Raw genomic sequence first — 24,815 nt, forward strand, 5'->3', positions numbered from 1 at the left:
ACCAACTGCAGACACTGAACGGGGTAGTGAGCTTCGAGTGGGAGTCAAGATAGTGTAAGAAAATAACTGCAGATGCTGGTACAAATCGAAGGTATTTATTTACAAAATGCTGGAGTAACTCAGCAGGTCAGGCAGCATCTCAGGAGAGACGGAATGGGTGACATTTCGGGTCGAGACACTTCTTCAGACTGATGTCAGGGGGGCGGGACAACAGAAGGCAGGCTCGACGATCGTTTCGCTCAACACCTTCGCTCAGTCCGCCTTAACCAGCCTGATCTTCCAGTGGCTGAGCACTTCAACTCCCCCTCCCACTCCCAGTCTGACCTTTCTGTCATGGGCCTCCTCCAGTGCCATAGTGAGGCCCACCGGAAATTGGAGGAACAGCACCTCATATTTCGCTTGGGCAGCTTGCAGCCCAACGGTATGAACATTGACTTCTCCAACTTTAGATAGTTCCTCTGTCCCTCTCTTCCCCTCCCCCTTCTCCCTCTATCTTCCTGTCTCCACCTATATCCTTCCTTTGTCCCGCCCCCTGACATCAGTCTGAAGAAGGGTCTCGACCCAAAACGTCACCCATTCCTTCTCTCCCGAGATGCTGCCTGACCCGCTGAGTTACTCCAGCATAATGTGCCTATCTTCGATTTAAACCAGCATTTGCAGTATTTTTCCTATAGGTTTGTAGGTTAATTGGCTTCGGTAAAGATTGTAAATTGTCCCTAGTGTGTGTGAGAGTGTCCTTGTACGACGGTCACTGTTCGGTGCAGACTCAGTGGGCTGAGGGGCCTGCTTCTGTGCTGTATCTCTAAACTAAACTAAACTAAACTAGGTGCACATGCACATTTGTTCAGCTGACATGCAAAACAGCCGAGCCTAAACTCATCTCCAATCTCCAATGTGCTGAATCTCGGACTCTGCACCCCCTCAGCAACAGGATCCGTGACTTCCAGATTCCTAGATCACAATCAGTAAGGATCGGCCACAAAACCTCGTCTGTAATAATTTTCGACAATCATGTCCAGCAAGGCCGTGTTGTCAGACTGAATAAACGGCCTACTCTCTCACGAATGTGTGACCAAATTCTGCTCCAACTCCATCGACAAGTTTGCAGATGACACCACTGCCGTGACCCGCGTCTCCAACAATGGCGGGGTGGAGTACAGGAAGAAGGTAGGGAGCTTAGTAACACGGTGTCAAAACGATAACCTCCCCCTCAAGGTCAGCAAAATGAAGTAGCTGGTCATCAACCCCAGGAAATAGGGTGGTGAACATGCCCCGGTCAGCAACAATGGTCAAGATGGTCAAGACCTTTAAGCTCCTAGATGTAAACATCACAAACAATTTGTCCAGGTAGAACCACATTGACACTGCGGCCCCAACGCACATCAACACCCTATACTTCTTCAGAAGACCAAAGACATTTGCCAGAAAATAACTGCAGATGCTGGTACAAATCGAAGGTATTTATTTCACAAAATGCTGGAGTAACTCAGCAGGTCAGGCAGCTTCTCAGGAGAGAAGGAATGGGTGACGTTTCGGGTCGAGACCCTTCTTCAGTCTGAAGAAGAGTCTCGACCCGAAACGTCACCCATTCCTTCTCTCCTGAGATGCTGCCTGACCTGCTGAGTTACTCCAGCATTTTGTGAAAGACATTTGCCATATCTCCAATGACTCCTACCAATTTCTACAGATGCACCTTAGAAAGCATCATATCAGGATGCTTAATGGTATGTTGGTGACTGCTCTGCCCAAGACTGCAAGAAATTACAGAAAGTTGTGGAAGCAGCGGCCCAGGACATCGCATAGACTGACTCCATCTATACTTTACACTGTCTTGGGAAAGCAGCCAACATAATCAAGAGTCTCGACCTGAAATGTCACCGATCCATGTTCTCCAGAGATGCGATCCGGCCCGCTGAATTGCTCCAGTACTTTGTGTCCTGATGTGTTTTTTAACATAACCATGGAGCGCTCATACCCCAGACTTTCTCGGTTCTCCCCTCTCCTGTCGGGCAGAAGATACAAAGGCTCGAAGGCACGTGCCACCGGACTCAGAAACAGCTTCTTCCTCGCTGTCTTCACTCCTACTGAAAGGACTTCTCATTCGCAAAGGATCTCCCAATCCACTTTGTTGCAGCTCTTGCGCTTTCTTTTATTTGCACTTTCTCAGTACTTGTAACACTGCCTTCTTCACTCTGGACCCCCTCTCTTCTTGCTTTACCTGTTGTACTCAAGTAGGTTTGTTTGTATGGATAGGAAGGAACTGCAGATGCTGGTTTAAACTGAAGATAGACACAAAAAGCTGGAGTAACTCAGCGGGACAGGCAGCATCTCTGGAGAGAAGGAATGGGTGACGTTTCGGGTCGAGACCATTCCTTCTCTCCAGAGATGCTGCCTGTCCCGCTAAGTTACCCCAGCTTTTTGTGTCTATCTTTTGTTGTGTGGATGATTTATCATATATCATATCATATATATACAGCCGGAAACAGGCCTTTTCGGCCCACCAAGTCCGTGCCGCTCAACGATCCCCGTACATTAACACTATCCTACACCCACTAGGGACAATTTTTACATTTACATTTACCCAGCCAATTAACCTACATACCTGTACGTCTTTGGAGTGTGGGAGGAAACCGAAGATCTCGGAGAAAACCCACGCAGGTCACGGGGAGAACGTACAAACTCCTTACAGTGCAGCACCCGTAGTCAGGATCGAACCTGAGTCTCCGGCGCTGCATTCGCTGTAAAGCAGCAACTCTACCGCTGCGCTACCGTGCCGCCTGGATACCACACAAAACATAATTTTTCCACTGTATCTCAGTGCATGTAACAGTAATAAAACAAAATATCAATATTTAATTGGCAAATCAGTCGGTATAAATGATAGAAAAGTTAGTGTTTGAAAGTCACTCAATAACACCGAATTCCTCTGCCTGCTAATTTAAAGAGATTTGGATCAGTTTAAAATAAATACGTGAGCAACATTAACATCGAAACACAGTGGTGCAAATGGTAGAGCTGCTGCCTGACAACCGCAGGGACCTGGGCTCGATCCTGGCCTCGGATGCTGTCAGTGTGGAGTTTGCACGTTCTCTCTGTGACCGCGTGGGTTTCCCCTGAGAGCTCCGATTTCCTCTCACATCCCAAAGATGTGTGCGTTTGTCGGTTAATTGGTCCTCTGTAAATCGCCCCTTCGTGTGCAGGGGGTGGATGTGAAAGTCTGATAACATAAAACTAGTGTGAACTAAACACGGGAGAGACCTACTGAGGAACATGTAGGGTGCAGCTTTTCCATAGCCAAATCTATGTTTCCAAACAAGAGTCTCTGACCTGCACTTGGACTACAAAGCCCAATGTTGACGGTAACCAATTAAAAATGGAGTTGGAAAATGGAAGCCATTGCATGCACCACCATAATTGCTGATACATAATTGGGCAAGGATCATCTTTGACATGTGTGGTGGGCACATACTGTGGAGACGGATGCTGTACAGCTGAATATTGCTCAGTGCAATCACAAGGCACAGATCGTGTCAGCCAAGAGATTCTGCAAAACAGTGCATCCACTCCAAGCTCGCAAGAGGAAAAAGCATCAGCAGCTGAGTAAAACAAAAGGTGACAGGACTGCCTTATGATCGGGCCCTTATTCTTACATAGATAATGAGTTCAATTTTTAGGCGATGGTGGAGATACAAAACACGATTGAGCATGTAAAATAGGCTGGCACTCAGAGTACAGTATGAGGAGAGGTAACAATGAGGGATTTTGGCAGTGACGGGACGCTGCACTGTCAGCAGGGCTTTGCTGAAGGAGAGTCGCACTGTTGATGGGGCATTAGAGGGAGAACGTTACACTATTGCCCAGCCAAAGGAGTACGGTGTCATCAAAGGGAATGCTTCACTATCACTGCGTGCTATACTACAAATGCAGTTTAACCAAAGTCCGATAAAGCTGCAACGTGACTTCTTGACTCTTATACCATATAACCATATAACAACTACAGCACGGAAACAGGCCCGTTCGGCCCTACCAGTCCACGCCGACCACTCTCTCTGACCTAGTCTCATCTACCTGCTCTCAGACCATAACCCTCTAATCCCCTCTCATCTATATACCTATCCAATTTACTCTTAAATAATAAAATCGAGCCTGCCTCCACCACTTCCACCGGAAGCCCATTCCATACAGCCACCACCCTCTGAGTAAAGAAGTTACCCCTCATGTTACCCCTAAACTTTTGTCCCTCAATTCTGAAGCTATGTCCCCTTGTTAGAATCTTCCCCACTCTCAAAGGGAAAAGCCTACCCACGTCAACTCTGTCCGTCCCTCTTCAAATTTTAAAAACCTCTATCAAGTCCCCCCTCAACCTTCTACGCTCCAAAGAATAAAGACCCAACCTGTTCAACCTCTCTCTGTAGCTTAAGTGCTGAAACCCAGGCAACATTCTAGTAAATCTCCTCTGTACCCTCTCCATTTTGTCGACATCCTTCCTATAATTTGGCGACCAGAACTGCACACCATACTCCAGATTCGGCCTCACCAATGCCCTGTACAATTTTAACATTACATCCCAACTTCTATATTCGATGCTCTGATTTATAAAGGCAAGCCTACCAAACGCCTTCTTCACCACCCTATACTCAATGCCCTGACCTACGAAGGCAAGCAAACCATATGCTTCCGTTACCACTTATCTACTCGTGTTGCCAATGGAGTGCAACCTTTCAGATCAGATGCGTTCGTCTAAGATACCCGTAAAGGTCCTATTTTGAAAAAGAGAAAACTTCTCCATGTGTCCTGGCTCTATTTATCCCTCATCAGGCATCACTAAAAACATATTACTTGGTCATTATCACATTGCTGTTGGTGGCACCTTTCCCTGTGCAACTAGTCGCCATGGTTACTGCACTAAACATAACACATTTGGAACATAGAATGTAGAAAGGTACTGCACAGAACATGCCCATCGGCCCACAATGTCCCTGCTGAATGTGGTGTCAAGTCACACTAATCTCCACTGCCTGTACATGATCCATATCCCTCCATTCCATGCATATGCCTATCCAAAAGCCTCCTAAATGCCACCATGGTATCTGTCCCCACCACCACCTCCAGGCACGCTTCACACTCCATATACGTCTCCTCTAAAGTTAGCCCCTGTCACTTTAAGCTGTGCCCTCTAGTCATTGACATTTCCACTCTGGGAAAGAGGTTCTGACTGTCTACCTTATCTGTGCCTCTCATCATTTTATATCCTTCTGTCAGGCCTCCCCTCAGCCTCAAAGCTCCACATAAAACAATCCATGTTTGTCCAACATCTTCTAGCTAATACTTTCTAATCCAGGCATTATTCCGGTAAATTTCTTCAGCATATCCACACCCAACCAGAAATGCACACAATACTCCAAGTGCAGCCTAACTAAAGTCCTGTCAAGCTGCAACATGACTTCCTGACTCTTACACTCAATGCCCCGACCCATGAAGGCAAGCAAAGCATACCCTTTCTTTACCACTCTATCTACTTGTGTTGACACTTGCAGGAGCTGTGGACCTGGACTCCAATGAAGTTCACAACTACTCCATTTGTTAGAAAGCAGTCTGAGACTTCCCAACACCATATCTTATTTCACTTCTCAAGCTTTGCTGTCAGACCTGCCGTTTGAAAGAGAAACAGCTGCATGTTATGAAACTTCACATAACAGCTGAATTAATTTACTGGGGATAAATAATGAGAGCAAGAACTCAGTAGGGAGGCACAGTGGTGCAGCTAGCAGAGCTGCTGCTTATGCAGCGCCAGAGATCCATCTTCAATCCCGACCTCGGGTGCAGTTTGTGCGGAGTTTGCATGTTCTCTGTGTGGCCGCTTGGGTTTCCTCCGGGATGCTCCAGTTTCCTCCCGCATCCCAAAGACGTGCAGGTTGTAGTTTAATTTGTGTCTGTAAATTGGCCCAGGTGCGTAGGGAGTGCATGAGAAAGTAGGAGAACATAGAACTAGTGATCAATGGTCGGCAAGGACTAGGTGGGCCGAATAGCCTTATTGAATGCGGTATCTCTAAACTAAACTCTGTACCACTATTCGGTGTTGAGACAGTTTTGCACTGACACGGTGTGATGTAATTGGAAGTGTTGTGTCTGCTGAGTATTATAAATCCCACAGGATTCATTGACACGGAGGAAGGCATTCTTCCAGTGCCTTGGTCAACAATTAAACAGGCAAACTGGTTCAATCATCTCGCTGATGTCTCTGGGGCAAAGCTGGCACTGAAGAATTGCCACGATTGTCTGCAAAACAACAATGCCGATGCGTCAAAGCAACAGAATTATACACAAAGCACTTTGGGATATTTCGACAAAGTGAAAGGGCAATTTATGAATGTAAACCCTTTCTGAAAAGCAAAACACTATCCATCCACACATTCCCTTATTGCACTATTTTTCTTTGCCGTGAGATGCTGGAGAGACTACACAAACACAAAAATGGCAGGGTGAAATTTTCAAGATAATTTTATATTCTCTAGACAACACCAGGCCATGCAGATAATTTAGAAATTCATGCATAATATATACTCAAACTAAACAATTTATTAAGAAGAAATTATTTATGGTGCAGCCCTTCCCATCTCCAGAATAGAGCAAAACGCTCCACATACAATTGGCCCATTCACCTTCAAACCCCCATTGCTTTGTAGGTAAATTAACCAATTTAAACACAACACCATCCCACAACTAGCCTTGAGACAGAAGATCTTGAAGAGAGACACAAAATGCTGGAGTAACTCAGCAGGACAGGCAGCATCTCTGGAATGAAGGAATGGGTGACTTTTCGGGTCAAGACCTGAAGAAGGGTCTCGACCCGAAACGTCACCCAATCCTTCTATCCAGAGATGTTGCCTGTCCCACTGAGTTACTCCAGAATTTTGTGTCTATCTTTAGTGTAAGCCAGCATCTGCAGTTCCTCCCTATGGACAGAAGACCTTAGCTTACATTTGATGGTGTTGACTGAGGGGTATAAAACTTTCTGGACACCACTAGTCCTGGCAGTGGTACAGCTGGGGAGATCTGCTACCTCACAGTGCCAAAGATCGGGTTCGATTCTGACCTCGGGTGCCGTGTGTGGAGTTTGTACGTTCCCCTTGTAACCGCATGGGTTTCCTCCCACATCCCAAAGACGTTTGGGTTTGTAGGATAATTGACCTCTGTAAATTGCCCCTAGTGTGCAGGGAGTGGATGGAAAAGAGGGATAACATAGAACTAATGGCAAATGGGTGATCAATAAATGGTGTGGACTGAAGGGCCTATTGCTGTATCAGAGACTCCTCCACATTCAAAACATCACTGAAGTCTCACCTGTTCAGTACTGCCTTCAACCACTGAAGGTCACCTCACCTTCTGTCTCCTTTCTCTGTTCGTTTACTTATTTATCTATTTATTCACTTCCCTATGTTCTCTAAATCCCTGTAAAGCGTCTTTGAGTATATGAAAAGCGCTATATAAATGTAATGCATTATTATTATTATTATTATTAATTCCATTCAAATCCAATCCAATCCACTTCCCTTCCATTCAATTCAATTCAAGCATGTTCACTCTTTGAATATTACTGCGATACCATGAAGTATCTTCATAAATACCATTCTGATGAATCACAAATTTTGTAGGAAGGAACTGCAGATGCTGGTTGAAAAAAGATAGACACAAAATGCTGGAGTAACACAACGGAACAGGCAGCGTCTCTGGAGAGAAGGAATGGGTGACATTTCTGGTTGAGACCAGTCTTGAGAATAGTGCCATCACTGGAAGGTGGCACTTGGTCAGGGAGTGCAGCAAGGTGTTGAAATCGTGGGATCAGGCTTTTGGAGTGAGGATGGTGACCCTCAGCTCCCTGGGTCGGAGAGGGTACGTACTGGGCCCAGGGGGCCCATGATAGCGTGGAATAAAAAGTTTCCCGGGAACACATCACGAACAGAAGATGACCATGCCCAATGAAAGTGAATGCAAATTAAATAACAAAGGCCATCTATTAATAAAAGCTCCTTTGAGTCTGGAGTGGCTGCTACAAATTGGGAAATGCTCATTTGGGCCTACAGCAATGTAGCTCCACCAGAAATATCATTTAGTTTAATTTAGAGATACAGCGCGCAAACAGGCTCTTTGCCCCACCGAATCCATGTTGACCAGTGATCACCCCACACACTAACACCGTCCAAGACACATTAGGGACAATTTGACAATTTTACCAAGCCAATTAACCTACAAACCTGTATGTTTTTGGAGTGTTTGGAGGAAACCGGAGCTCCCAGGGAAAACGCATGCAGGTCACGGAGAAAACGTACAAACTCCGTACAGACAGCACCCATAGTCAGGATCGAACCCGGGTCTCTGGTTCTGCAAGGCAGCAACTCTACCGCCACGCCACCGTGCCACCCTTTTTGAACATTGTTCCTGTAGACTCAAAAAAATAAAATAACAATAATAATATTCACATAGAAAATTTATAAGTCTTCAATTGTTTTTAAGTTTGAAGACTTGTAAATTTTCTATGTGTTCCTTAACATGAAAAAATATATAGTTTTGCGTTCCTTTGACTTTGGACACCAGGGAATATCCAGCCTCATCACATATCATACATAGGCTTCTGTCCCTTTCAGGTGCACCTCCACACCGATAAAACCATCATTGCCTTCGCGAGAAAGGTTATGCTCGGCTGGGGACTGTGTTTGCACTGCCTGTAAAGAAAGTAAGTGACCCATTTTGTAGTGTTTGCACCCCGCTCAAAATGCTGGAAGATCTGAATTAAAAGCACATCACTGCACATAATGAGAGACTGGCCAAGCAAGCTGAGAGTGGGTAATAAACTGAATGATGCACACTTGCTGAGCGGCAGCAGCTGGAATAAGGAAGTTGATTATGTTTGTGCATGGTGGGGGTTTTTTGCCTAAAATTAGACCTTCAGCAGTTATTACTGTACTGAACTCCTGTACAATGGAATAGTGATTCACTGGTTGGAACTGCACAGAGCGACTGCAAGTTGCAAAACAAGAGCAAGAGAGATAACCCGAGCTGCTGGAGGTCTTTAAGATTCTGAATTGGTTCAAGAGAGAAGACAGAGAGAGGATATTTCACTTGTGCAGGGGGAAGTTCAACGCTCAGAGTTCTATGATTGTCACTAATGAATACAGCAGGGAGTTCAGGTGAAACATCTTTACCCAGGCACCGACCGGTTTAGAGTGGATCTCGCCACTGCAGGCAGCGGTTGCGGTGAACAGCAGCGATGCAGCCGAGCGGAGAATGGATAAAGATGAAGGGGAAGGGAGCCATCGGATACTTTAGTGACACGCGAGGAGCATGGTGGGCGAAGGCCTGGCGTGAACAGTTGTCCCTTCCAATGCTACAAACCTCGAGGCAAACAGGAAATAGATTTCTGCAGCATTGGAAGTCATTGAGGAAAGGTTTGGTCAATTGCAATTCCATGCAGAGGAGTGCCAGGCAGCATATAACATATAACAACTACAGCATGGAAACAGGCCTGTCCGGCCCTACCAGTCCACGCCGACCATTCTCCCTGACCTAGTCTCATCTACCTGCACTCAGACCATAACCCTCCAATCCCCTCCTATCCATATACCTATCCAATTTACTCTTAAATAATAAAATCGAGCCAGCCTCCACCACTTCCACCGGAAGTCCATTCCATACAGCCACAACCCTCTGAGTAAAGAAGTTCCCCCTCATGTTACCCCTAAACCTTTGTCCCTCAATTCTGAAGCTATGTCCCCTTGTTGGAATCTTCCCCACTCTCAAAGGGAAAAGCCTACCCACGTCAACTCTGTCCGTCCCTCTCAAAATTTTAAAAACCTCTATCAAGTCCCCCCTCAACCTTCTACGCTCCAAAGAATAAAGACCCAACCTGTTCAACCTCTCTCTGTAGCCTAAGTGCTGAAACCCAGGCAACATTCTAGTAAATCTCCTCTGTACCCTCTCCATTTTGTCGACATCATTCCTATAATTTGGCGACCAGAACTGCACACCATACTCCAGATTTGGCCTCACCAATGCCCTGTACAATTTCAACATTACATCCCAACTTCTATACTCGATGCTCTGATTTATAAAGGCAAGCATACCAAACGCCTTCTTCACCACCCTATCCACATGAGATTCCACCTTCAGGGAACAATGCACAGTTATTCCCAGATCCCTCTGTTCCACTGCATTCCTCAATTCCCTACCATTTACCCTGTACGTCCTATTTTGATTTGTCCTACCAAAATGCAGCACCTCACACTTATCAGCATTAAACTCCATCTGCCATCTTTCAGCCCACCCTTCCAAAAGGCCCAAGTCTCTCTGTAGACTTTGAAAATCTACCTCACTATCAACTACTCCACCTATCTTAGTATCATCTGCATATTTACTAATCCAATTTGCCACACCATCATCCAGATCATTAATGTAAATGACAAACAACAGTGGACCCAACACAGATCCTTGGGGCACTCCACTAGACACTGGCCTCCAACCTGACATACAATTGTCAACCGTTACCCTCTGGTATCTCCCATTCAGCCATTGTTGAATCCATCTTGCAACCTCACTATTAATACCCAACGATTTAACCTTCTTAATCAACCTTCCATGTGGAACCTTGTCAAATGCCTTACTGAAGTCCATATAGACAACATCCACAGCCTTGCCCTTATCAATTTCTGCACTAACTTCCCTCAATGTCCTAGGGAATATCCTATCAGGACCTGGAGACTTATCCACTTTTATATTCTTCAAAAGTGTACGTACCTCCTCTTCTTTAATCCTCCTAATTTCCATCACTACTCTACTTGTTTCGCTTACCTCACATAATTCAATATCCTTCTCCTCGGTAAATACCGAAGAAAATAAATTGTTTAATATCTCCCCCATTTCTTCCGGCTCAGCACATAGCTGTCCACTCTGACTCTCTAATGGACCAATTTTATCCCTCACTATCCTTTTGCTATTGACATATCTGTAGAACCCCTTGGGGTTTACTTTTACATTACTTGCCAAAGCAGCCTCATATCTTTTTTTCGCTTTTCTAATTTCCTTTTTAAGATTCCTTTTACATTCTTTATATTCCTCAAGAACCTCATTTACTCCCTGCCGCTTATATTTATTGTATATCTCCCTCTTTTTCCGAACCGTGTCCAATTTCCCTGGAAAACCATGGCTCTTTCAAATTATTATTCTTTCCTTTCCACCGAACAGGGACATAAAGACTCTGTACTCTCAAAATTTCACCTTTAAATATCCTCCATTTCTCTATTATATCCTTTTCATAAAACAACAATTTCCATTTCACTCCTTTTAAATCCTTTCTCATCTCCTCAAAATTAGCCTTTCTCCAATCCAAAATCTCAACCCTTGGTCCAGATTTGACCTTCTCCATAATGATATTGAAACTAATGGCATTATGATCACTAGACCCAAAGTGCTCCTCAACACATACCTCCGTCACCTGACCCATCTCATTTCCTAACAGGAGGTCCAACACTGCCCCTTCTCTGGTAGGCACCTCTACGTATTGCTGCAAAAAACTATCCTGCACACATTTTACAAACTCCAAACCATCCAGCCCTTTAACAGAATGTGATTCCCAGTCTATATACGGAAAATTGAAATCACCCACAATCACCACTCTGTGCTTACTACTAATATCTGCTATCTCCTTACATATTTGCTCTTCCAATTCTCGTTCCCTATTTGGCGGTCTATAATACACCCTTATAAGTGTTGCTAAACCTTTCTCATTTCTGAGTTCCACCCAAACAGCCTCCTTAATCGAGCCTTCTAGTCTGTCCTGCCAAAGCACTGCTGTGATATCCTCCCTGACAAGCAATGCAACACCCCCACCTCTTGCCCCTCCGATTCTATCACATCTGAAACAATGAAATCCTGGAATATTTAATTGCCAATCGCAACCCTCCTGCAACCATGTTTCACTGATCGCCACAACATCATACTTCCAGATGTCAATCCAGGCTCTAAGCTCATCCACCTTTCTTACAATGCTCCTAGCATTAAAATATACACATTTAAGGGACCCATCATTTCTTATTCTCAGTTTATTTCTTTTCCCTTCTTTCTCTCCTACATATTGGGTCTGAGTGTTTCCCTTTTCTGCCTCCTGCCTCACACACTGCCTATTAGCTATCTGTGTTTGAGTCCCTCCCCCCAACCGTACTAGTTTAAAGTCTCCGCAGTTATTTTAGCAAATCTCCCCGCCAGGATATTGGTTCCACTCGGGTTCAGATGCAACCCGTCCTTTTTGTACAGGTCATACTTCCCCCAGAGCTGTTCATTATAATTCTGTACGCGGGAATGAAGAGAAAAGGTAATGGTCCACCGAGACTCTGTGCGGACAGCCAATGTGAAAAGATTTAGTCTATTGGCATTCCCCACGGTGACATGCAAAGTCAGGGATTTTTTCTTCCATTGGAATTCTCACCCAGGGGAATGAGGAGGGTCGGCTTTGTTCTATTGAGATCCTTTGAACAGAAATAGAATTTGTCCACTGGGATTCTGTACGGGGGCCAATGGAGGGGGGGTTCGGTCCGTTCAGATTCAATGGTTTGGTTACCATGTTTGGAGTACAATAACGATAATGTTTGATTATTTTAGGCGTGCAAACCCCAGCCAATATCGTGCAGAGGAAAGCTGTGACCTGCCTTAAAGCGAGCTCGCAGTGGTTCAAACCTTGACCGCAACTTTCACTCTTTAGCAAGGGGCACAATAGAGTGCCATATTTTCACGTAATAAAAAGGAACTGCAGATATGAAGACATGGCAAAGATAGACATAAAAAATGCTGGAGTAACTCAGTGGGTCAGTCAGCATCCCCGGAGAAAATGGATAGGTGATGTTTCGGCTCGGGACACTTCTTCAGATTGAAGGGCGACTCGAGTCTGACCCTAAACGTCACATGTCCATGTTCTCCAGAGATACTGCCTGACCCGCTGAGTTACTCCAGCATTTTTTGGTCTATCGTTGTCATATTTTCACACGTGTCTTTCAGTTAGCCACCAGGAAGCACCCAGACCTCGTGGACTCAACGGAAAACTGGATCGATGCACATTTTGTTTTGCTCCCCTTCTATGTTAGAATATAAAATCAAAATCACAACCAATGGACTGGGGTTATGATGGAAGCGTCCCTACTTGGACTTTCAAAACCTATTTCTACTCCCTAGCGTTTGAGGCTCATTGAGGAGGCGCTGTGAACTGTTTGCGTGCTACTGTATGTTTCATTTTTTTCCCCATTGGAACCTAATCAGATGTACAGCACTTTGGTCAACGTGGGTTGTTTTTAAATGTGCTATACAAATAAAATTGACTTGACTTGACTACTGGCAAGTTTCAGTTTAGTTTAGAGATACAGCGCGGAAACAGGCCTTTTCGGCCCACCGAGTCTGTGCCGACCAGCGATCACCCCGTACACTAACACTATCCTGCACACTAGGGACAATTTATAATTCTTACCAAAGCCAATTAACCTCCAAACCTATAAGTCTTTGGAGTGTGGGAGGAAACTGGAGCACCGGAGAAATCCCACGAGGTCACAGGGAGAACGTACAAACTCCATACAGACAGTACCCGTAGTCAGGATCGAACACGGGTCTCTGGCGCTATAAGGCAGCAACTCTACCGCTGTGCAACCATGCTGCCCAAGTTTTGGGTGAGTTTCTTTGTGGGATTACATCAGTGTGTTGGACTAAATGACTGCCTATGATCTTTGAGCTCACTTGTCTTTAGTGTTCACCATGGCGCACATTCCACGACTGATCACCCTTGCTCTGAACAGCTTCCCAAGCATTGTAATCGTTTAGCAACCCCAGCATTATAATCAAGGGAAGTGTCATGGTAGTCTGGCGCACTGACCTCTACCGGGCTGAGGCCAGGCGACAACTCTCACACACCTCCTCCTACTTATCCTTGGACCGTGATCCCACAGACGAGCACCCCAGGACTTAATCTCAAACACCATTTCTGATTTAATCACTTCTGGCTGTCTGCCTTCCACAGCCTACAACTTTATTGTTTCCCAGCCCCATTGTTTCTGCCTGCTCCTGTCCCACGGAAAAGATTTCCACCTACCTCGATTCCATCCTATCCCGCCTGGTCCAATCTCTCCTGACTTATGTCTAAAATACCTCACATGCCCTACATCTCTTTAATGACTTCCGCATTCCGAGCCCCCACTCCCTCATCTTTACTGTGGACGTTCAGTCACTCTACACCTCCATCCCCCACCAGGAAGGCCTTAAAGCTCTTTGTTTCTTCCTCGACCACAGAACCATCCAATTTCCCTCTACTAACACTCTACTCCACCTAGCGGAGCTGGTCCTCACCCTCACCAACTTCTCCTTTGACTCCTCCCACTTCTTCCAAGGCGTAGCTATGGGCACCCGCATGGGGCCCAGCTATGCCTGCCTCTTTGTAGGGTACGTTGAACAGTCCCTGTTCCAGGCGTACACTGGCCTTATCCCCGAACTCTATCTCCATTACAGTGATGACTGCATCGGTGCTACCTCCTGCACCCATGCAGAACTCATGGACTTCAACTTCACCACCAATTTCCATCCTACACTCAAATTTACTTGGACCATCTCCGACACCTCCTCTCCTTTCTTGATCTCACAGTCTCCATCACAGGAAATAGACTGTTGACTGATGTCTATTATAAACACACTGACTCCCACAACTATCTCGACTATACTTCTTCCCACCCTGCTTCCTGCAAAGACTCCATCCCCCACTCCCAATTCCTCTGTCTACGCCACATCTGCGCCTAAGATACTAGATCACCGAGATGTCCTCATTCTTTAGGGACCAGAGGTTCCCCTCTCCCATCATAGATAAGGCCCTCATTCCTGTCTCCTCGGTAACCCGCAGCTCCGCCCTTGCTCCCCCTCCCCCGAGTCGCAACAGAGACAGAGTCCCCCTAGTCCTTACCTTCCACCCCATCAGCTGTCGCATACAACACATAACCCCCTGAAATTTCCGCCCCCTCCAATGGGATCCCACCACCTTGCACATTTTCCCATCTCCACCCCTTTCCGCCTTCAGCAGAGACCCTTCCCTCCGCAACTCCCTGGTTAACTCAACCCTTCCCACCCAAACCACCCGCTCCCCAGGTACCTTCCCCTGCAACCGCAGAACATGCATCACCTGTCCCTATACTTCCTCCTCCTCCCTCGACTCTGTCTAGGGACCCCGACAGTCCTTTCAAGTTAGGCAGAGGTTCACTTGCACCTCCTCCAACCTCATCTAATGTATCCGTTGTTCAAGATGTGGGCTCTTATACATCGGCGAGACCAAACGCAGACTGGGCGATCGTTTCGTGGAACACCTTCGCTCAGCCTGCCTGAACCTACCTGATCTCCCGGTTGCCGGACACTTTAATTCTCCTTCCCATTCCTGCACAAACCTTTCTGTCCGAGCTCTCCTCCATTGAGGCTAAACGCAAATTGGAGGAACAGCATCTCATATTTCGCTTGGGCAGCTTACAGCCCAGTGGTATGAACATTGATTTCTCTCACTTCAGGTAGCCCCGGCAATCCCCCTCTCTCTCTATCCCTCCCCACCCAAGTCGCACTAGCTTCTTGTTTTCACCCTACAAACAGCTAACAATGGCCTGTTTCCTTTACTGTTCCTTACTGTTACTGTTGGCGTATCTTTCATTCATTGTTCTTTATCTCTTCACATCATCATCTATATCTCTCATTTCCCTTATCCCTAACCAGTCTGAAGAAGGGTCTCGACCCGAAATGTAACCCATTCTTTCTCTCCAGAGATGCTGCCTGTCCCGCTGAGTTACTCCAGCTTTTCATATCTATCCCAAGCCTTGAACTTATACTAACTCCTGGTTTTGTAACATGAAAATTCTCTCCTTTATTTTCAACTCCTTGTTACCTCGCCACTTCCCTTTCTCTGTAACGGTCTGTCGTGTGAAAACTAACCGAGTTATTTAGATTCCAACAATTCCTTTGAATGCTCCCTAAAAGCTACGCTTTAAACAAGCATTCAGTCATTGCTTCACTAATTTACTGTGGCTCAGCATCAAATTTTATTTGGGAACCCTCTTGTGAAAATCTTAAGGATGGTTTCCTTCTGTTCAAAGCACCACTGGAGCACTTGGGGCTAATCCCAAACTTCCGCTGGCTAATTTAAACTCATTCCCGGGATTCTGATTGAAGAAGTACTTTCCGACAGCATTTATTACTTTATATACTTCTATAAGATCGTCCCCCCAGTTACTTCCTTCCACGCTGAAAAAACAAATTGCCCAATACTTCCTTTATAATTAGAAGGAGCCTTTTTAAAAATGTATTTCATCACTGTCACGAGTTCCATTCTATTGCAGCAACTCAGCAAGAAAACCTCTGCTCTGCCCTCACTCGTCACCAATTCTAGAATTTTACATTCCACAGATGGAACTCTGAAATTATTTTATGAACGAGACTGTGGAATGCAAAGCCCCCTTTCTAATGGGATGGTTCCATTTTGCCACCAGGTTCTTGCAAACGGAAACAGGGCATAACATGGCTGCAGACTCCAGGGTCAAGAGAACCAGACGTGTTAGTCCCTAATACATCGGCGAGACCAAAATGAAAGACTGGGCGATCGTTTCGCTGACCACCTTCTGCCTGAACCTCCCTGATCTCCCAGTTGCTAAACATTTTAATTCCACTTCCCATTCCCACACAGACCTTTCTGTCCTAGGTCTCCTCCATTGTCAGAGTGAGGCTAAATGCAAATTGGAGGAACAACATCTCATATTTCCCTTGGGCAGCTTACAGCCCAGTGGCATCAATGTTTATTTCTCTAACTTCAGGTAGCATCAGCATTCCCTCTCTCTCTATCCCTCCCCCACCCAAGTCGCACTAGCTTCTTGTTTTCACCCAACAAAGCTAACGATGGCCTGTTTCCTTTATCATCGTTACTGTTTTGCGTATCTTTCATTCATTGTTCTTTATCTCTCCACTTCACTGTCTATATCTCTCGTTTCCCTAATCCCTAACCAGTCTGAAGAAGGGTGTCGACCCGAAACATCACCCATTCCTTCCCTCCAGAGATGCTGCCTGTCCTGCTGAGTTACTCCGGCTTTTTGAGTCTCACTGGGAACTTTGCTCCTTCTCTGCCGTTCAGATCTTTGAGGTAGGCTGATTGTAACCTCAAATCTGTATTCCCATCAACATATTGTAACCTTTCACCCCTTATCACTTCGAGCGCCCCGACGCGGGGGCCTCGATCGCTGGCTGCGGGAGCTTCGATCGTCCCGACGGATGGTTCCACTGCTCCGACCGCGAGAGAATAAAGAGGGGAGCAGATTAGACTTCCATCACAGTGAGGAATGTTGGGGAATCCGCTGTGGTGGATATTTATGTTAACTTTTCTGTAGTTGTGTGTCTTGATGCTTTTTTTAGTATGGCTGTATGGTAATTTGAATATCACTACCTTAATTGGTACATGTCACAATAAAAGACCTTTGAAACCTGTGAAACCTTATCAAGCATCCATCTGCAAGTAACAGCAAACGCCAGTCCCAGTGCGTGTTTGAAGCCACTTTATAAAGAGGAGATGTGCCACAAGGGTTGGTAGCATTATTGTGGCTGAACAGACGTTAGAGACTTTAACAAAAATAAACTGAATGAAAATGCACAGGTATTGTTAATTAATAATGCCCCTGAATCCATCACACATAATTTTTACAGCAGGGCTAGGAACGGCAACAATGACAATGTGCAATTAATATCCGCACGCAATAACATTGGCGCCTGATTATAATCCTGGGAGACCAACAGCAGAAATGAGAGTCAAACCCATCGAATATCAGGTAATTAATCAAATGAAATAGCAAGGTTTGCAATGTTCAAACTCTGTAATGTGGTACAAGAACCTCTATGGTTATCATTGTAGAGGCAAACACCGTGTAATATTATGCTAGCTGACAGCAAGATTAATTATTGTATACTGTATCATTTAATGATCCTCATTCTACTGAGAAGACACACTGCCCGTCCACACCGCACATGGACTTGCTCCTCGGGAAATGGACAGGTCATCCCTCAGCCTCACATGCTATATGCCAAGATTTACATCACTGGAAAGTCCGTTCAAGGTCATTAGTATTAGACTCCATCTCGTAGAAACAAGGGACTGCGGATTGGCGGCATGGTGGCGCAGCAGTCGAGTTGCTGCCTTACGAGAGACCCTGGTTCGATCCTGACCTCGGGTTCTGTCAGTGTGGAGTTTGCAGGTTCCTCATGTGGGTTTCCTCCCACATGCCAGAGATGTGCGAGTTTGGCCCCTAGTATGGGGGGAATTTCCTCCCACATCCCTAGTGTGTAGGGAGTGGATGCGAAAGTGGAATAACATAGAACCAATGTGAACGGGTGATCGATGGTCGGCGTGGACTTGATGGGCTGAAGGGCCTGTTTTCATGCAGTATGTTTCGAATCAATCAATGAAATACTTGAAATGTTAACTGCTCGTCTCCCACAAATATAAATGTTCCTTCATTTCTCCCACGAAAGCTTATCCAGGTTTATTTTACGTACATAATGCTATTTTCCTCAACTGTTCCTTGTGGAATAGAGGCCTATTCACTAACCACTCCCCAAGGACATGCATTTCTGCTGAGCGGACATGCCTAGATTTATGATGCCCATTGTTGTGGCAACTCGTTTGACAAATTGGAACGTTGAACAACACAGTAGCTGAGAAAAGCATTCAACCAGCGTGACCATGCCAGACCTTTGAAAGACCAATCCAGTTCATCCAGATCCCAATGCCCGACAGTTTTTTTCCTTTGATTGAAAGATACAGCATGGAAACAGGCCCTTCGTCCCACCCAGTCCACGCCGACCATCAATCTCCCATTCACCCTTGTTAATAGTCAATAGTCAATAGTCAATAGTCGTTTATTTGTCACATACACATAAATGTGTAGTGAAATGAAACATTACCCGCAGTTGAACAATAAGACCAATAAGATTAATCAATAAAAATGCAAATAACACATACAATCATAAACTAACACCAAACAAAAAGAAACATCCATCACAGTGAGTCTCCTCCAGTCCCTCCTCACTGTGATGGAAGGCCAGAATGTCTTTTTCTCTTCCCTGCCGTCTTGTCCCGCGGTCAGGCTGTTGGAGTTGCCACGTCGGGGCGGTCGGGGCTCCCAATATTGAAGCCCCCCGCTGGGCGGTGAAAGGTCCACGGCCTATTGCAGGCCGCGCCGGACGGTGAAAGGTCCGCGGCGGGCTGACCCAAGCCCCGCGATTTTGGTGGTGGGGGAGGGGTGTCGTCCACTCCCGACACTACTACGGGCAATTTATGGAGATCAATGAATCCACAAACCTGCACATCTTTGGGACATAGGAGAAAACCAGAGGAAAGTCACGCGGTCACGGGGAGAACGTGCAAACTCCATACAGGCACACCCGAGGTCCCATACCAATCTGAAAATCACTATGAAAAAATCTTTTTTCACCACCCTTACAGCACCATAAAATAGTTTTGCCTCATCGACATTTCTGTATATTCTGCAAGCTCTCTGATGACAGGCATCTCCCAACAATGAAGTCAGTTTCTTCCCTGTTACTCTAAAACCGTAGATAGACACAAAATGCTGGAGTAACTCAGTGGGCAACGAAGATAGACTCAAAATGCTGGTTAATAAGTGAGACAGGCAGCATCTCTGGTTAGAAGGAAAGGGAGCCATTTTGGGTCGGGACCCTTCTTCAGACTGAAGTCAGACTCAGTTTGAAGAAGGGTCACCCAGTCCTTCTATCCAGAGACGCTGCCTGTCTCACTTATTAACCAGCATTTTGAGTCTATCTTCGATGTAAACAGCATCTGCAGTTCCTTCCTACACTCAAAAACCGCAAACTGCTTACACAGAGCATTTATTGACAAAGAACAAAGTCTACTGGAAGGGCAGAGATGACCAACTTAAAGTAATTTCTCCCAGTAAAAACAAGGCAATTGCTCTGGAAAAAAATTGCAATAAGTGAAGGCTATAATTACAAATAAATTCCATGCAGAAAACGAATCTCACTCACTTAAAGCAGTGTGGTACCAAGCTTGATAGAATATTACCCTTTTCCTGCTTTCCCACCCCCCCTTACTCCAATCGGTCTGACCCGAAATGTCGTCCGTTCATTCCTTCCACCGATGCTGCCTGACCCGCGGAGTCCCTCCAGCACATTGTGTTTTGCTCAAGATTCCAGCATTCTGCAGTTCCTTGTGGACCCAATCGTAGGGTGGCACGGTGGTGCAGCGGTAGAGTTGCTGCCTTACAGCACCAGAGACCCAGGTTCGATCTTGTCTGCACGGAGTTTGTATGTTCCCCCTGTGACCTGTGTCGGTTTCCCCCGTTTGCTCTGGTTTCCTCACATCCTCCAAAGACGTAGAGGTTTGTAGGTTAACCGGCTTGGTAAAATTGTAAATTGTCTCGAGCTACGCTTGGCCAGGCCGACCCTGCAACGCCGCATGACAACAGACCTTCACGGTCAGACCAAGATCCCTGCACTTACAACAAACGGGACTTGAAAACGGCGCCAAACTGGCGACTGTATAATGTCTCAGTGTACTGCTATTATACACGTATTGTATCTGAGATGCTTATCTAATATGTATCTTATGTATAGTGATACTTGTACTGAACGATATACAAAAATGAATCTCACTGTACCTCCGCACATGTGACAAATAAAGTACCGGACACAATAGAAACCAGATTCAGGATTGGCCGCTTCCCCTCTGTTATCAGATTGCTGAACCGTCCTCCCACAAACTAGGTTGTCGTCTTGTTCTTCCAACCTACCTCATTGTGGACCATGCAATTTAAAAATATGTCTCCACTTTCTCAGTGACTACAACCCTGTAACGCTATCACACTACATTCCACACACTGGTATTGTTCTCTTTGCACGACCCATTGTTCATGAGTATGGCTTGATTATACTCATGTGTAGTATGATTTAATTTGACTGTGACTGAATAGCAATTCAAACAAAGCCTTTCACTGTTTCACGGTACCTGTGACAATAAATAAAGAATACAGTACAATATAATGTTAAACAGCTGTTAAGTCTTCCATTCTTCTTCTTTGATCTATGGAGAAACTGTTCCAACCTCTTCACATTAAGTATAGACACAGAAGTAATAACAGCAGAAAGTTTTCCTTTACACATTTATGTGACGATTTACCTTAAAATTGTTCTTTAAAAAAAAAAGGGCACTAATCCACTACAGATGAAACATTTGATGACAATTCTCTTCACAGTCATCTTCCAGCAACTCACCTGAATGCTCATTCACCCTCGAGCCTTTGACTGCGACAGGGGAAATCACAGGTGAATGAGATCTCACGTGAAGTGTGACAATTGACATTACACAGCTGGAGTGCTTCTGTTGTGACTTGTAAAAGAGCAATCAGTCGGTCGGTCGGTACTCACATGATGGCAGCCACTGGCTTTCCAATGAGTGGCGAGGTGCATCCGAGGATCTCGCCCGGTGACAGCGGCTTGCACTGAGGGACACACACGTCGTACTCCGATCGCAACTCCTGGCTGGTGGACTGGGCGAGGAGAGTCGGCGGGAAGAGGGAGAGAAAGAAACAGGCACATTAAGAGGCAGCAGTCGGGAATAAACAGTGGCACAGAAAAAATCAGCCAGAGAGAGACACAAGTACAGTCAAACCTCATCAGCTCCTTCCCGCTGGGAGCAACTAAATATGGGCCATCAATGCCAACCCCCACAACACCCATAGACGGTTTCCAACATCACACCAGCCATTCCCTACATTTTACAGCCAATTAGATAGTAATTCTTTTATTCACCCTTCAGCAATGCCTTGCTTAATGATTATTACAGTGGGAGGACTCTTCCTTTAATAAACCTGCTGTTGATTGAAACACAGGGAACCAGCTCTGTATTCAAGAAACTATAAACATGGAAAAGCCAGCTGGGCTTTTCCTTGACTTGAAGAAATGAGAGACAAGAAGAGGGGAGAAGGCCGGGCGGCAGTTTTCACCAGTGGGTGGGCGGTGGTGGAAAGAGGTGGCAGCTTCAAACTCTTGGGCGCTGACATGTTGGAAGATCTGCCCTGGACCCCAGCACATAGATGCGGTCACACACAGGGTGAACCAGCCCCTCTACTTTCTCAGAAGCTTCAAGAGATTTGACACCGATTTGACTATTCCCAGAATAGTGAAAGGATTGGATACAGTGGATAAGGAGAGGATGTTTCCACTAGTGGGAGAGTCTAGGACAAAAGGCCATAGCCTCAGAATTAAAGGACGTTCTTTTAGGAAGGAGATGAGGAGAATTTTCTTTAGTCAGAGGGTGGTGAATCTGTGGAATTCTTTGCCACAGAAGGCTGTGGAGGCCAGGTCAGTGGATATTTCTAAAGCAGAGATAAATAGATTCTTGATTAGTACATATCATATCATATATATACAGCCGGAAACAGGCCTTTTCGGCCCTCCAAGTCCGTGCCGCCCAGTGATCCCCGTACATTAACACTATCCTACACCCACTAGGGACAATTTTTACATTTACCCAGCCAATTAACCTACATACCTGTACGTCTTTGGAGTGTGGGAGGAAACCGAAGATCTCGGAGAAAACCCACGCAGGTCACGGGGAGAACGTACAAACTCCTTACAGTGCAGCACCCGTAGTCAGGATCGAACCTGAGTCTCCGGCGCTGCATTCGCTGTAAAGCAGCAACTCTACCGCTGCGCTACCGTGCCGCTACATGTTTCAGAGGTTATGGGGAGAAGGCAGGAGAATGGGGTTATGAGGGAGAGATAGATCAGCCATGATTGAATGGCAGAGTAGACTCGATGGGCCGAATGGCCTAATTCTACTATTCTGTACGACCGAGAACTCTAATAAACTTCTGCAGATGTGCTGTTGAAAGTATCCTGATTAGCTGCATCAAGGCCTGATGCAGCAATTCCAACACACAGGATCGCAAGAGGCTGCCCAGAGTGGTGGACTCATCCCGGTCCATCCCGTGCACCTCCCGCCCCACCATCAAAGGATGGGCACCCTGGGGGACTTCCGGGACCGCTGGACACCGCGGGAGGGGGAATGTATCCTTAACAGGGATGGCAAAATCCTAATTTAATGTTCAGTATTAAGAATATTTATTTTACTTGCATTACAGTGGCGGATTTGTGATTCGTATTGTTTTGTCTCGTACACATTATTGTAAATAATTGATTACATTTATTTTTGGTTAAAAAAAACCCCCACCAAAAGCATCTCCACCTTCATCCTCTAGAAGCTGCCGCCTCTCGTCAAGGATCCCCGCTCTCCGGGCCGTGCCCCTGGTCTCACTGCTACCAGCGTTCAGCAAGTCTAAAAGCCTGAAGTCCCACACCACCAGGTTCAGGAAGAGCTGCTTTCCTGCAACCATCAGGTTCGTGACCGACTTACACAACCTTAATCCTACCTCAGAAACAGACCACTGTGGACTACCGCTTACACTACCACGTAGTTGTTTTATAATTGTTCCTTTGCACTAATGCTCAGGGAATAAGCGAACCAGGGAAAGAGTTGCATACTCTTTCTTTCCACTGCCTTAGATAAATGATGTGCAGATTATCTACAACATATTCTTCTGTTGTCTGAATATACGTGCCTGCAATGCTACCGCAAGCAAGATTTTTCATTCTTCCTGTACCTCACTGTACTTGTGCGTAAAATTTCTTTTTTCCCAACAGAATGCTAGCAAGTATCCTCTCTAACTGAGCTATCTGCTGGCCAGTATATAATGTGAGTCAACTACAACCTGGTAGACTGATCCCTACAACCTCCTACAGCAACGTTTAAGAGACATTTAGAGAAGCAATCGAAAAGGAAACAGAAAACAGCAGATAAAACCTAGTACAGCAGAGTTACAGGCCCTTCGGCCCACCAAGTCCTTACCGTTCATGATGCGAGGTTAAACTAATCTCCTCTGCCTGCATATCCCTTCATTTATTCGGTATTTTTAAAGAGGAGATTGTCAGGTTTTAGTTTTAGAGGTGCAGCACAGAAACAGGCCCTTCGGCCCACCGGGTCCGCGCTGACCAGCGATCCCCGCACATTATCACTATCCTACACACACTAGGACCAATTTTTACATTTACCAAGCCAATTAACCCACAAACCTGTGCGTCTTTGGAGTGTGGGTGGAAACCGAAGATCTCGGAGAAAACCCATGCAGGTCACGGGGAGAACGTACAAACTCCGTTCAGACAGCACCCATGGTCGGGATCGAACCCAGGTCTTTGGCGCTGCAAGCACTGTAAGGCAGCCACTCTACCGCTGCGCCACCGTGCCGACCTTGATTAGTAATGGTCTCAACGGTTATGTGGAGAAGACAGGAAAACAAGGTTGAGAGGGAAAGATAGATCAGATAGATCAGGCATAATTAAATGGCAGAGTAGACTCAATGGGCTGAATGGCCTAACGTTCCTCCAAGGTAGTTATGAAGTTATTCCCTGAGCATTCATAAGTGATAGGAGTAGAATTAGGCCATTTGGCCCATGAAGTCTACTCCGCCATTTAATCATGGCTGATCTATCTCTCCCTCCTAACCCCATTCTCCTGCCTTCTCCCCATAACCTCTGACACCCTGGTAACCTGCAGGGAATGCAAGGATATGGATTGTGTGCAGGCAGGTGGAATTGGTGTAAACTGGCAGCAAGCAGGGTGGGCCCAGACATTGTGGGCCGATGGGGCTTTCCCGTTCTGTGGCAGCCCTGACCCCAGCGTGGGAGCC

At 45.9% G+C, this 24,815-nt stretch overlaps 1 protein-coding gene across 1 annotated transcript in view; it reads right to left on the reverse strand.

Annotated features, from left to right (window-relative positions):
* The window catches only part of dph1 (diphthamide biosynthesis 1), a gene marked incomplete at its 5' end in the record, with an annotated part of 649,238 nt that overhangs the window by 253,255 nt on the left and 371,168 nt on the right, over positions 1-24,815 (reverse strand). Inside the window, one exon of the mRNA XM_078422395.1 lies at positions 21,496-21,617. Coding sequence (XP_078278521.1) covers positions 21,496-21,617 — 122 coding nt within the window. The remainder of the gene's footprint in view (positions 1-21,495; positions 21,618-24,815) is intronic.

Source organism: Rhinoraja longicauda, chromosome 26, assembly GCF_053455715.1.
Source record: "Rhinoraja longicauda isolate Sanriku21f chromosome 26, sRhiLon1.1, whole genome shotgun sequence".
NCBI classification, from domain to species: domain Eukaryota; kingdom Metazoa; phylum Chordata; class Chondrichthyes; order Rajiformes; family Arhynchobatidae; genus Rhinoraja; species Rhinoraja longicauda.